A 13,357-nucleotide genomic window follows, 5' to 3' on the forward strand; every position below is an offset into this window, starting at 1 on the left:
TGTCAGTTTGGATGGCCAACTAGGGGTGGCATAATTCATGCTGCAGCCCCTGATAGGCCTTGGATGCGCCTATGCCCTGGGTACCTATGGTACACTATACAGGGGCTCACAAGGTGATTCAATATCCAATTGGAGATGTGCCTAAAGTACATGGAGTCCATTTTACAGTGAGAGCAGATAGCCTGGGGCCCAGATTAGCAGGATCCCAGGAGAACTAAGTCGAAAACCAGCTAAACACTAGGCAAAAAGTTGGGGGTAACCATAGTCAGATATCCATCCTCCTACAGAGGGTGTTAAGAGTGAGATCTTCAAGGGAGAGGGGTTGGCCTAACGGCTAAGGCGCTCGACCTCGGACCTGGGGATCTGGGTTCGAGTCTCGGTAACGACGCCAAAAACCCCCCGTGATTCTGGGCAAATCACTTAATCTCCCCATGCCTAAAATGAAAGTGTGTCCTCATGTAACGTAACTGGTGCTATGTAAAGCGCTCTGATAACTGATTCGGTTCGGTTCTAGTTCGCGCTATATAAAACTCTGCAAAACAAAACAAAACAAGAAGAGATGCACAGATTGCCCCTCTTCTCCCTCAGGGACCACCACTAAATGGATATTGTTGGGCCTAGCCCTACTTTCCTGGTCCTCTAGTTTGGCCATTGCTTGTTATTTTGTAAGCTTGGTGACATGTGCCTCCAGTCACTTAGTTTTCGATTGTAGACTGCCAATATGCATTTACGCTGTAGCAACTTTGTCAGCCATATTTCGAAAGTCCGCTCGCAGCAGATTCGCTTCCTTGGTTACTGTGTTGAGCTTGGATTCATGTGTGCACCAGAGATCCCTCATTGCTTTCATGATGTCTCTCATGGAGGGCACCATTGTGAGGTCCGTTCTGCCCGCCACCGCAGATCCATAATGGCTCCTCCTGTCTTTCCACCCGCCCCCACCGTCACCATATATTTGTCAATTTAGTTGGACAGCCCGGGTGGGGGTGCTTGTTTCATACCATGATTGTGTGGCACTTGCGCTAGTCACTGCGAGCCGATTTAATAAGCGGCAGCGACACCCCTGTACCTCCTCTGTCCAAGATCCTCCAACTACCGCAATTCCACCTCACTCTGCAATCAGTGTATCTGGATACGGTCTCAGCCACTGACTCTATGGGGCCCTTGGACTGTGGAATCGTGACGTGGGCGCAGCATGCCACCCAAAGAGGAATATTGCTTCTGGTCCTCCAGGCTAGGCTCGGCATCCCCAAGTACTCCTGCACTTCACACAATCTGGGCCACAGTCTGCTGGATTACACAAGGATTAAAAGCAGAGGGCTGACCTTCCCCAGGCCGCGTGTAGGGGCCTGGTTGGGACCTAGAGCTCCGATCTCAGCCAGAGCAGGGCCCGCTTTCCACAGGGTGGCAAGGGGCTCCTCTGTTCCCTTTAACTTTGGGCTGGGTGCCTCTCAGTGCACTAGGGCCTAGATCCCCCGCCTGTCTCCAGCCTTCCGCACTGTCTTGCCAAGGACCTGGATGTCCCTGCTGGTTGGACCATTCTGAGCCCGGGTTCTCTCTCCTTGGTTCTTGTAGGCCACGGCTGTCCACCTCAGGGCAGCAGGGCCGGGCTTCAATGGTGGACTGCCGGACATGCGGTCAGGATGTAGTGACCGCTGCTCGTGCCCCTAGGCCACATTACCACTGGGTCCCCGATCACTTTGGGCAGCTCCGCGCTCGATTCCTCACTCGCGCAATAACCACTCCACGCATCAGTTAGCTTAAAAGGCCATTTATTAGGACAGGCATGACAGCCAAAATTAACATAACGTCATTAACAATTAACAATCCCCCAAACATCCTGCCTCTCAACCATCATCCACTCACGTACTCCAATAGCCACTCCCAATTCACACCACGCCTCTTCACGTATACCATTCACTTCCCCTTTTCGCTTCCAAACTCCTCCATCATCTCCATCCATCGCACTCCCATCTACCACACCCCCATCCTGCACCTGTAACCCCCTCCCCGGAAGGGTGATTCTGCCCGTCAAGGACGCCCCACCCCTCCCAGGTCCTGCAAACACTCTCCGTGCCATCCTGTCCTAAACTTGCTTGCCTCACAACGTTTTTGAACCAAAACGCCCCCATCTCCACTCCTTTTAACCTTGTACGGTGGGTGGGCAGACAAACTAATCTGAACCCTGAGGCACTGGGGACAGGAAGAGGAAGTCCTTCTCCTCCTGTCCCCTTAAGTAACCTCCTAACTCCCCCCACCCCCTAATCCCACCCCTTACCTAACTTCCTCCTGCCCGTCCTATCGCGCGAATACCCCGGGGAAAAGACTGGTCTGCTGACCTGCTTTCCCCGGGGCCCGCATCGCGCAATAACCACTCCACGCATCAGTTAGCGTAAATGGCCATTTATTAGGACAGGCATGACAGCCAAAATTAACATAACGTCATTAACAATTAACAATCCCCCCAAACATCCTGCCTCTCAACCATCATCAACTCACGTACTCCAATAGCCACTCCCAATTCACACCACGCCTCTTCACGTATACCATTTACTTCCCCTTTTCGCTTCCAAACTCCTCCATCATCTCCATCCATCGCACTCCCGTCTACCACACCCCCATCCTGCACCTGTAACCCCCTCCCCGGAAGGGTGATTCTGCCCGTCAAGAACACCACCCAGGGAACCCCCGGAGGGCGGTTACCTGCCCCATCAATCGTGCACCTTTCGCACTCAGTCACGCCTACACCATATCGACTCATTCCACAAAAAGCTGATCAGATCCCGCAGCTCCATAAGGTAGTACGCATTTCCCATGTGCGAAAGGTGCACGCCATCATCTCGAAAGAGAAGCGGCTCCTCCAGCCTGAGCCCGCCATGAGCCAGCACTTTAAGTCCATGATCAGCACAAAAGAGTCTCATTGCCCTGTTCAATTTCGTACGGGCCCTTTCAATGGCCGCGGGCTTAAGAGCCCCCCTCCAGATCCGTCGTGGTATGAATTCAGTCCACACAATACAGGCGCCAGCCAGATTGCGCTTCATTGCCTCCAAGTCCCGCTGCATCAGGTGTAACAAGGACACCCCCGATTGTCTCACCAAGTCATTCTCCCCTAAATGGATCACAAGCATGTCCGGACAGCCCAGCTGTGACACCTTCTTCGTAAGCCATGGCAGCAATTCGCCCCAACGCATTCCGCTCTTACCCCACCATTGGACCTCATGATGACTGCTCCTCAGGCCCAGGCTACGAACGTACACCTGCCTGTCCGCATACTTCGAGGTCCAATGTACAAACGAATGTCCCACAATCCAAGTGACCGTCTTGGCCCCCGGCCCCCGGACACAACCTACGAAGAGAAAGAGATTAGTACCACGGCAAAACAAAAGTGCAAAAACAACCGCAGCCGCCAAGGCTAGCCCGCGCCCCCTCCTTTACTTGCGCACATAGCGTTCGCAGCAGCGAGACCGCCAGCGACCAATCTGCCGAATCTCCTCCCACGACCAACCTAGCCCCGCCGCTGCCGTGGCCGCCCCGATCCTAAACAAGTGCGTGCCAAAATGCACCGGATCCCTGCCAAGCCTCCTCAGAGCCAATCTCAACACCGCCAGCAACTGGAAGGACGTCAAACACCTCATAGACGTACGCACGAAGATCTCACCCTCCGACCTCTGCACTCATCCACAGAAACCTCGCCACTCACGCACCGGGCACACGTCCGCACAACCGCTCTCTGCCAACCACACCCATTTACCATGACCAACCTGGTCCGTCTTGGAATGTCCCAACCAAATGCCCAGCCGGGCCCCATCCAAACGCACATCTGCAAACACCCGCCCCAAAGAACATCCACACCATGCATAAACGGAACAACGCCACTTCATCCCTGTCATAACAACAAAACGGCAACTCCCCCAAAATCCTGTCCAACAGTTCAAACGTAATCTCCTCACGAGGCAACTCCCCCCCCACCCCCCTCTGCTCTCACACGTCCCCAACCTTTCAACATACGACTGAGCAGATCCGTCCTGGCCGGATCAAAACCCATGTAGACCATGCTGTAAAAGGAAACACCTGCCAACTTGCCGGCAATCGTTGTCTGAGACAAACCTCTGTCCATGCAGTTCAGTACGAAACGCACCATCCCCTGCTCGCATGCACCCTTGGGCATCCTCCAAGCACCTTTCCTCCAACCCAAAAAGGCCCCAAACTCAGACCACGCCAACCTGTACGAACGCCTATTGGACTCGGCTATAGATCTTTCCACCAAACCCACCACTCTCATTCCCCCCACGCCCAGATACCCTCCGGTACCTTGGTCTTGCAAACCTCCACTCCCGGAGCCAGCTTCCTGAAGCGCTGCCACTGCGAACGAGATAATGCATCCGCAATTTCATTACTTACGCCAGGCACATGTTGCGCGTGAAACAGCACATTGAAACGCAAACACAGCAGCATGAAACTTCACAACAAGCACAGTACTCGCAGGTCTTTTGCTTTCTGATTGTTCACCAAGTCCACGACTGTCATGTTGTCCACATGGAACAACACCGACCTGTTCTGGAATTCCGGGCCCCAAACCAACAGCGCCACCAACAGCGGGAAGAATTCCAGGAAGGCAATGCTCCTGCCCTGGCGCAGTCAGTGAGCCGGCCACTGTTCTGCACACCAACGGCCGTCCCAGAACACCCCGAAACCAGCCGCACCCGCCGCATCTGAGCAGAGTTGTACCTGCCACACCATCCTGTCCCGCGCAAAATCCAAGGAAACACCATTGAAGTCCTCCAGAAACACCAACCAGACCCGCAAGTCCGACCGCACTCCCAGTGTGACCCTGACCCTGTGATGAGGGAGAACCGCCCCGACATGGCCATGCAGAGGCGTCTACAAAATGTCCTTCCAGCCCTCACCACCCTGCAAGCAAAGTTCAACAGTCCCAGCAAACACTGTACCAACCTCAACTCAATCTTGCGAGCAACAAGCACCTGACTCAAAACCTCCTGCATCTCCACCACCTTCCGCAACGGCAACCTCGCCTGCCAAGCCACTGAGTCCAGTTCAATCCCTAAGAAGGTAATACAGCGCCATCTGCTGAAATTGGCCCAAGGCCTTCCCACACTCTTCCGTCTGACCCAACCCAACAAACAAGAAATCATCCAAATAGTGAGACACCATCGGTGCCCACTGCGGTCCACAAAAGCCCACTGCAAAAAGGAACTGAAGGTCTCAAAGAGCACGCAAGAAACCGCACAACCCATTGGCAACACCATGTCGATGAAAATGGCCCCTGCAAACTGCATCCCTAACAGGGAAAAATCCGCCGGATGAATGGGAAGGAGGCGAAAGGCCGACTTGATGTCACACTTGGCCAACTCCGCCCCCACCCCGCACGTATGCACCAAACCGATGGCGTCATCCACCGACGCATACAAGACCCTAGAGTCCTCCTCCACGATGAAGTCATTCACAGAACCTCCCTCCGGCCACGACAGATGATGGATCAACCTGAACTCCCCCGGCTCCTTCTTGGGCACCACCCCCAGCGGGGACACCATGAGATCCGACATCGGCCACTCCTCGAACGGACCTGCGATCCTGCCTTCCAAAACTTCCTTCTCCAATTTCTTCGCCACCACATCCGGCAATTCTCTGGCCGACCGCAAGTTCTCCGCCCAACGCTGCTCCCTCGGTCCCTGATAGCCAAACCGAAAACCCTCCACAAACCCCTAGTACAGCCTCACTGCAGCCTCTCTATCAGGATACCGGGAGAGCCATGGACACATGGCCTCCACCTTAACCGGAGTATGGGCCCTTCGGCCCAACCTGACCCCTGCCTCTTGCAAACTTCCACTGCTCTGAGGGTGTAGCCAACGTGAGGCATTGCATGACCGCGTGACGTCCCCCGCACTTGGAACACTCATGTTTAAATTTACAGGAAGGTCGGTTGCAGAATCCCTTATTGAAGCCCCAACAGGCCCCAGTGGATCCCGGCTTGTATTGCTGTCCAGCCGCCCCTGTCCACACCACCTGAGCTCCTGGTCCCCCGGCAACGCCAGACCCACCCTCCCCAGATTGGGCGGGGTGCGACTGAAAGGACCGATAGGTGACCGGAAGACCACTGGCCGTATGCGTAGAAGCCGCCGCCTGCGTCGATGACATCCACTGAACCCAGAGTTCCTGGTCAACGTCCCCCCCTGGCCCTGAACTCCTCATCATAGCTCAACCAGGCAAAACCACCAAAATGCAACTGCGCCTTCCGAATCACGTCCATATACTTAAATAGCGCAATCGCCCTATCTGCGTGCTTCTCACAATAGATACTCGCATACATCAAAAAAGCCGACGTCCAATTCTCCATCGTCACCGGCACTCTCGGCCGCCTGGTCAACTCCCATTCCTCCTCCTTAGATCCTTCCTTCGCCTGAATTTCTCTGTGCAACAGCTTAAAAACATTCACATATTCATGTTTCCAAATCCGCGCCTTCGTCTTCTCAGATAAATGAGACCCAAGGGGCATAGCCATACCCATGTACGGTAACTTCTTCCGAGCTTTCTCAACCCCATTATCCTTTCCCCCATCGTCCTCTGACTTATCCGTCTGTGAACTGGCGGTCACGACCTGCTTCTTACCATCCATCGGAGCCATCTCCACTCCACCTGAGGCCCCAAAATCCCGCACAGACCCGTCCCCCACACCCACCGACCTGCAGGCCTTCTTCCTCCCTCCTTTCGCCCCATCCCCCCAAGCGTCCCACCAAGCTCCCTCACCTGATAGAGTTGCAGGGGCGTCCCGTTCAGTCCTCCGTGCGTCCACCGGTTTCACTGCCCCTCTGCTGGCCCGACTGGCGCCAGCCTGTGCCTCCGGGAAAACTCCCGGCTTGTCCATTACCACTCTAACCTTCCCCCAACTCGCAGACTCTCTCACCTCACCTTCCTCCAACTCATCCTCTTCTCTCACCCTGAGGCACTGGGGACAGGAAGAGGAAGTCCTTCCCCTCCTGTCCCCTTAAGTAACCTCCTAACTCCCCCCACCCCCTAATCCCACCCCTTACCTAACTTCCTCCCGCCCGTCCTATCGCACGAATACCCCGGGGAAAAGACTGGTCTGCTGACCTGCTTTCCCCGGGGCCCGCAAAGGGCGCTGCCTTGGCTGCGGAGAGCAGCAGCCCCCGGCAACTGTCCTGCAGACCCGCACCACCAGCTCCAGATCGGCACAGGAGCCTGCACAGTCGCTGTCAGCCACGCAGTCGAGCGATCACCCGATTAAGCCCAGGATTGTTTCCGGGGGTATTGCCGGCCCCAGTCTCGGCACTCGCAGCCTCCAGCCCCTGCTCAGACAAGTGGTCAAGCCATGGGCGATACCATCTTGAGAGATGTGCAGCCACGGGTCAGCTTCAGTCTCTCAAATTCTCTTTTGCGCTGGCTATGGAGGGTCGCTAAGCCTCCTTTGTCCACCCTGGCACCCAACACAGCAATGGGGTGGGTGAGGTATAGACCTGGACGGCAGATGAGTAAAGGTTATTCACTGACAGCTAGGAGAGCCCGTTCAGTATGAGAGCATCTCCGTGGGCAGAAAGCCACGCCCCTCACTGGATGAGTACTCTTAATGTTCATAAACATGATAGAATGCGGTTGTCATGAAATCCTCTGAAAAAAATGTAGAGGGTAGAAATTTTGTTTACATTGCATATGATCATGAATACCAGGATGTTTAATGATCAAATCTGGGGTAAAAATCAGAAATGCATTGCTTAATAATCAAAAATACTCTAGCCTAGTTGCACAAATGATGGATTTAGCGTAAAATGGTCTTTTCAAGAGGGTAACAAAAAATTCCTGGTTTTTGCAACCATCTGGAGAAATAAAGGGAAAAATATACTTAACTCCAGCATAATTCAGTGTTTTTTGATCAGCTATATCCTACCGACCCAGAGGACGTTGGTCGTTATTTGAACACAAGAAAAGGAGGTAAGGTGACGAGACTCTCAGTATGAGAGGTGGGATTTCAACTTTCAGTTTTTACTTTTGGGAGCTGAGGGGGCAAGATCAGAACTTTGAGGCAAACTTGTTCATTATTATAAAATAATCAGCCATAGTCCATTTGAGACTAGAAATAGCGTGGTTAGGAATCAATCGGTACAGTCTTAGACATGAGACTGCCTGTGACAAGTGCGGGCGTGAGTTTGCACATTTGCGCTTAGAGACCTTGGGTGATAGGCGCTATATAAGTATAAATAAATTTGCATATCTGGTCAATTTCTGCAAGAAATCTGCATGTGCGGGCGCCGCGCATGTGCAGTTTTCTCAAGCATTACCGGTACGGCAAGGAAGAGGAGGAGGGCGGCCCGGGGACTCCGAGGTAAAGAGGTAAGTGGTTTTAAGTTTTTGTTTAATTACTGTTAACTTACTTCATAATAGGGGATGGAGGCTGGGGCTGGCCAAATTCGCTCCGCTGCGGAGATTTGCATTGTCCGCGGGGGGTTAAAAATGAGTCTCATTCCCTTTCGTTTTGGGTAGTGGGTGTAGTAAGTGAGTACAATATTTAGCACTTGTATATGTAAGGCTGCTGGGTTTGAGTGATAGAGATTTATTTCTTCAGGATTCGCACCATGAATCATTTCAACTTTCAGCATGGGGAGTTTGAGGAGGTAGTAGGAGCTTTTGTTTCACCTTTCCTTATATTTATATTTATTTTTTATGATATTTGCCTCTAAAATCATAATCATTTTTTCACTATGTTTTGTTTACTCTTTTCACTTCTGTTGTAAATTAGGGCTCTGGTCTAGAGTATTGATGATGAATGTCTTCTTTAGATCTATGCACATTCGTAAATATGGTTGTGACCTACATGTTTCTATTTTAGTAGAAATTCCCCCACTTGTCAGATTGGGTGAAGAAACTTAAAGAGTGTTAAGTTCTGAAGAAGGTGGTTGAAAGCATCTGCATTCCACCTAAACGTGAATTGACCAATTTGTCAAGCAAATCCAGTCCATTATACTTCAATGGAAGGCTAAAGTAGAATTATCTCCTTTGTTGTCTGTTCAAGATTTCATGTTCTGGGTTTTGAAGTACTTGTGTATATGGAGTGGAGTATGAGTGATAGAGAGGATGTGATGAGTGGTATGATCCGTTTTCATAATGTCGAGTATTGTATTGTCGTGATTTTATATTAAATGTAAAAGTGTAATGAATTTATTTATTATTTTGAAGTATTGTATTTATAAGGAAGTCCTTGCTAAAATAAAAATAAACATGTAACAGTGATTTATTTTGGGGTCCCTCTACATGGGAATAAGTCCATTGATGAATGTGTATAGTTGAAAGGGGAAGTGTTGTTACTGTTTTTTGTTTGCTTTGCCCCCTTTTCTGAACCTCAGGTGATATTTCTGGGGGTACCCTTTTGTTTCAACTTCCTTCCCACTCATGGAGACCAACATGGCTTCAGTGTACCCTTTGAAATCCCCAGGGACAACTTCCACCCCCATCCCTACATTTGCCATGTCTTTGGGTTGGTAACCAGTTTGTGACTTTTTGGTGCACAGAGGATCTCCCCTCTTGTACCCTGGCGGTTAACAGTAATTGCGCACCTCAGCCTTTGTAGTGTCGAAATTGTTTACCATGCACCTTTGAATGGGGTATGGTTCTGGGAGCCCCACCTTGGCCATCTTTTAGGGACTCTTTGGGAGTGTCTGATTTTTTATGTTTGGCCTCATCTTGCCCCTGAAGGAGAGGCTATCCTCCTTTCTTGGGACTTTTTGGTCACCCTAGTGTGTACTGAATCATCTGCTAACTGCTTCAGCTCTCTAGGGCTAGATAGCTTTGAATCCACTAGATGCTGGTGTAACTTCTCTGAGGTACAATTTGTAAGTATGTGTTCCTTAATCATCAAATTGTAGAGCCCCTCATAGGTATCCACGTTGTTACCCTATATCCAGCCTTCCAGTGATTTCACAGAAGCATCTACAAAGTCCACCAATGTCTGAGTTTACCCCTTGTGTGTGTTCCTGAACTTTGTCTGTACTCCTTTGGAGTTAAAGCTGATGGCTCGATGAGTGCCCCCTTCATGTGAGTGTTTTTTTGTGTTTTTTTTGGTCCTCATACGCCAAAAGATATTCTCAAAGTACATTCAAATACTACCATCCACTATGCAGCAGATGAAGTGCCTCGGTCTTTTTATGAGCTCCGAAGATCTTATTGGAAGCACTTACACTTGCAGATACCCTAATGAGGGCAGAGTCAATTCAGTTAGTCTAACTACCCAGCCATGGAACTTATCCTAGGGTATTTATTCTGCAAAAAGGCATAATCATTGGACCTTATTTTAAAGCTTATCCAACCAAGCGATACACGGAATCCAAAAATGCTTTTTCCTCTTCCAATTTGCGCTGTCTAAATTCAATGTATGTTTAATTGCGTTAATCCAGTCTAAATAGGTGGGTGCGGTGTCTTTTAACCAGGATTTACAGATTTCTCTGCGGCCTGGTACCATTAAGTACAGCGACAACTTATTGACATCTCGAGAAAGTAATTCATAATTCGAAAAAATACCAAAAAATATGAGATTTATACTAACCTGTATATTAAAATTAAACAAATTTTCCATGCCTTCAGATACTGCACACCAGAAATTATGTAAGACCGGACAAGTTAAAAACATATGAAGATCGTCTGCTTTTTCCAGCTTACACTTTGGACAACAAGGAGTAATGCCTTTTGAAAATTTGGAGAGCTTAGCAGGGGACCAATAGACTCTGTGGAGAGAGAAGAGATGGTTGTGCTTTAAATTGGCGGAAGATACTGTGGTGTGTAGAATGTTAAAGGATACTTGCCACAACTGCTCCAGATCTGCGTCCATAATTTGTTCCCCCCACAGGTGGGCTGGCAGGGTGAAATCGCCATCCTCTGCTTCAAGAATGGCCCAATACAAAGTTGCTGTCTTTATCTTCCTGTTCTTCCCTTTGACAGATCCTCCACAGCATTAGTTGTTCCCGCTTGCGACCCCACAACCTGAGTCCAGCTCTTTATTTGGAAGTATTTGAACTTAGACAGGTTATTGTCAGTCAAATAAGAGATCTCATCCCAGGATAAGAGCTTCCCATCAGGCATTAGGTGGAACCAATACTTTATGTCAGCAGCCAGCAGAGGTTTCGCAAGAATGTCCTTAGTCCACTCTGGAGAGCCAGGGGAATCCCATATCGGAGCCATAGCAGTGTAATATGCTAGATTCATAGATTTCCTTGCTCTAGCCCAGGTAAGAGCCATATCCCTCAGCATCTTCAGTCAGACTTTTTTTAAAAAAGCCCGGGTCCCCATATTTATATGAGAAACCCTGTAGTCCCCCTTGAATTCCTATCAACATTTCCTTGAACATTATGTCAGCTTCCGATCTATCTGGGCAATAAAAAAGCATGGTCGCTGCCTTGAGTAATAAGGTCAACGCGTACAGTTCAGGTCTGGGGCGCACAAACCGCCTTTGCTTTTTTCCCTACGCAATTTCCTCCATGAGATCCTGATACCCTTTGAGGCCCATGTAAAGGAATTAAATCTGGCTTGAATTTTTGTAAGCTTGTCTTCTTTAAAAGCTAGAGGGATATTCTGAAATAGGAAAATTAATTTGGGCAGAAGCATACTTTTTATGACATTGACTCTTCCAATTAATGTGAGAGGAAGAAGAGACCAGCCCTTTAAAGAATCAGTGATTTCTTTGTTTACTTTATCAAGGTTTCTATCCGTCAATTGCTCAATATCCTGGGTGATTTGGGCTCCTAAATACCTTATCTCTTGTTTTAGTATCAGAAGACGTGCATCTAAGTTCCAGACCATGCATTCTGATTTGGACTGATTAATCTGATAGCCAGAGAGCTGACCGAACTCGGTTGCTACATTATAGATTAACGGGATTGCCTGCATTGGATCTGAGGTATATATCAGCATTTCATCTGCATAGAGTGAGACCTTTTTTTCCCAGTTTCTGAATTTAAAGGGTGGAATATTCATATCTTGCCTGATTTTCTCTGCCAAGGACTCGATATATAAATTAAAGAGCAAGGGCGAAAGGGGGCATCCCTGTCTTGTCCCTCTTTTTATAGTTAGAGGTGCAGAAAGATTGCCATTAACCAATATTCGGGCTATGGGATGTTGGTAAAAAGAAGACATAACTCTGCAGAAATTTTTGCCCAGATTACATCTCTCCAATACTGTAGTTAAATAGGCCCAGTTTACGCAATTGAACGCCTTATTGGCGTCAAGTGTGATGATGGCCATAGGCAGCTTATTGAGAGATGCTATATCAATTACTCCCACTAGTGCTTGGGTCAAATTCTGGATAGACCGGCCTCTTACAAATCCCTTCTGATCCTTATGTAATAAATCACCAGCAACGCCGTTCAATCTCTCTGCCAAAATCTCGGCGAAGATCTTATAATCAAGATTTAGGAGAGAGATTGGCCTGTATGAGTCACATTGTGGTGCCGGCTTGGCTGGTTTAAGAATAAGAACTACCGTTGCTTCATTCCATGATGAGGGAATATTCCCTCCTTCTTCAAAGATGGCAGAGAACAATCTACAGAGGATTGGGGCAATAACTGATGCTAAAATGTTATATAGTTCTGCTGGCAGCCCGTCGGGACCTGGTGCCTTACCTCTCTTGGCCAAGTTGATTGCACAGACCACTTCCTTGAGGCTTATGCTTCCATTTAAGTTATTGGATGCCTCATCCTCAATTCTCAGAACTGCATATTGCTCTAACCATGTATGAATTGAGCTATCCTGCGGGGATAGATCTTCATCATACACCTCCTCAAAATGGTTAAAAAAGGCTTTCTCTATATCAGAAGCATTATCTGATATCTCACCCGTTATGTCAGACAATACTCCATTGATCCTATTCTTAGATTGCTCTTTTTTTGTTTTCCATGCTAAGGGCTTCCCGCTAGCTTCCCCATATTCAAAATGAGCTAGAGAGCTGGCTTGCCAGCGCTTCCGAAGTCTGGCTTTGAGCGCCTCTTCTAATTGGCATTTACATAGTGCTAGCTCTTGCAGGACACTCGATTCAAAGTAATGGTTTGAAGCTAAGAGTTCAGCTTCTAGCTTAGCAATTTTTGCTTCTATTTCGAGTACCTTGGACCTAAACATTTTTTGCCTCGTGGATTGAATGGCCAGAATCACCCCCCTCAGATAGGCCTTATAGGCATCCCAAACAGTTTCGATTCGGGCGGTTCCTAAATTCGATTCAAAGAAGCCCTCGGAGTCCTCTGACAATTTTTTTACTACATCATCCTCAAGTAGAATACTTCGATCCAGAGTCCATCTCTTAGTACTTTGCCGTCTCGAGAGCTTTAAGGCTAAAGAGATGGCCGAATGA

At 49.1% G+C, this 13,357-nt stretch overlaps 1 protein-coding gene across 1 annotated transcript; it reads right to left on the reverse strand.

The window, feature by feature from the left end:
* Nucleotides 1-2,729: 2,729 nt before the first annotated feature.
* LOC144769394 (uncharacterized) lies at nucleotides 2,730-13,128 on the reverse strand. Its single transcript, XM_078653449.1, has 2 exons — nucleotides 12,636-13,128; nucleotides 2,730-3,343 (listed from the first exon to the last, which is right to left on the reverse strand). The coding sequence occupies exons 1-2, from the start codon at nucleotides 13,126-13,128 to the stop codon at nucleotides 2,730-2,732; spliced, it is 1,107 nt and encodes a 368-aa protein (XP_078509575.1).
* Between the last annotated feature and the right edge of the window lie 229 nt (nucleotides 13,129-13,357).

Source organism: Lissotriton helveticus, chromosome 7, assembly GCF_964261635.1.
Source record: "Lissotriton helveticus chromosome 7, aLisHel1.1, whole genome shotgun sequence".
Taxonomy (NCBI): Eukaryota; Metazoa; Chordata; class Amphibia; order Caudata; family Salamandridae; genus Lissotriton; species Lissotriton helveticus.

Coding starts and splice junctions, on each gene's coding strand:
- LOC144769394 (XM_078653449.1), bottom strand. CDS start 13,128: ATGTTTAGGTCCAAGGTACTCGAAATAGAAGCAAAAATTGCTAAGCTA. Junction 3,344..12,635: donor AATCAACTTGGCCAAGAGAG/GTAAGGCACCAG, acceptor TTCTCTTCGTAG/GTTGTGTCCGGGGGCCGGGG.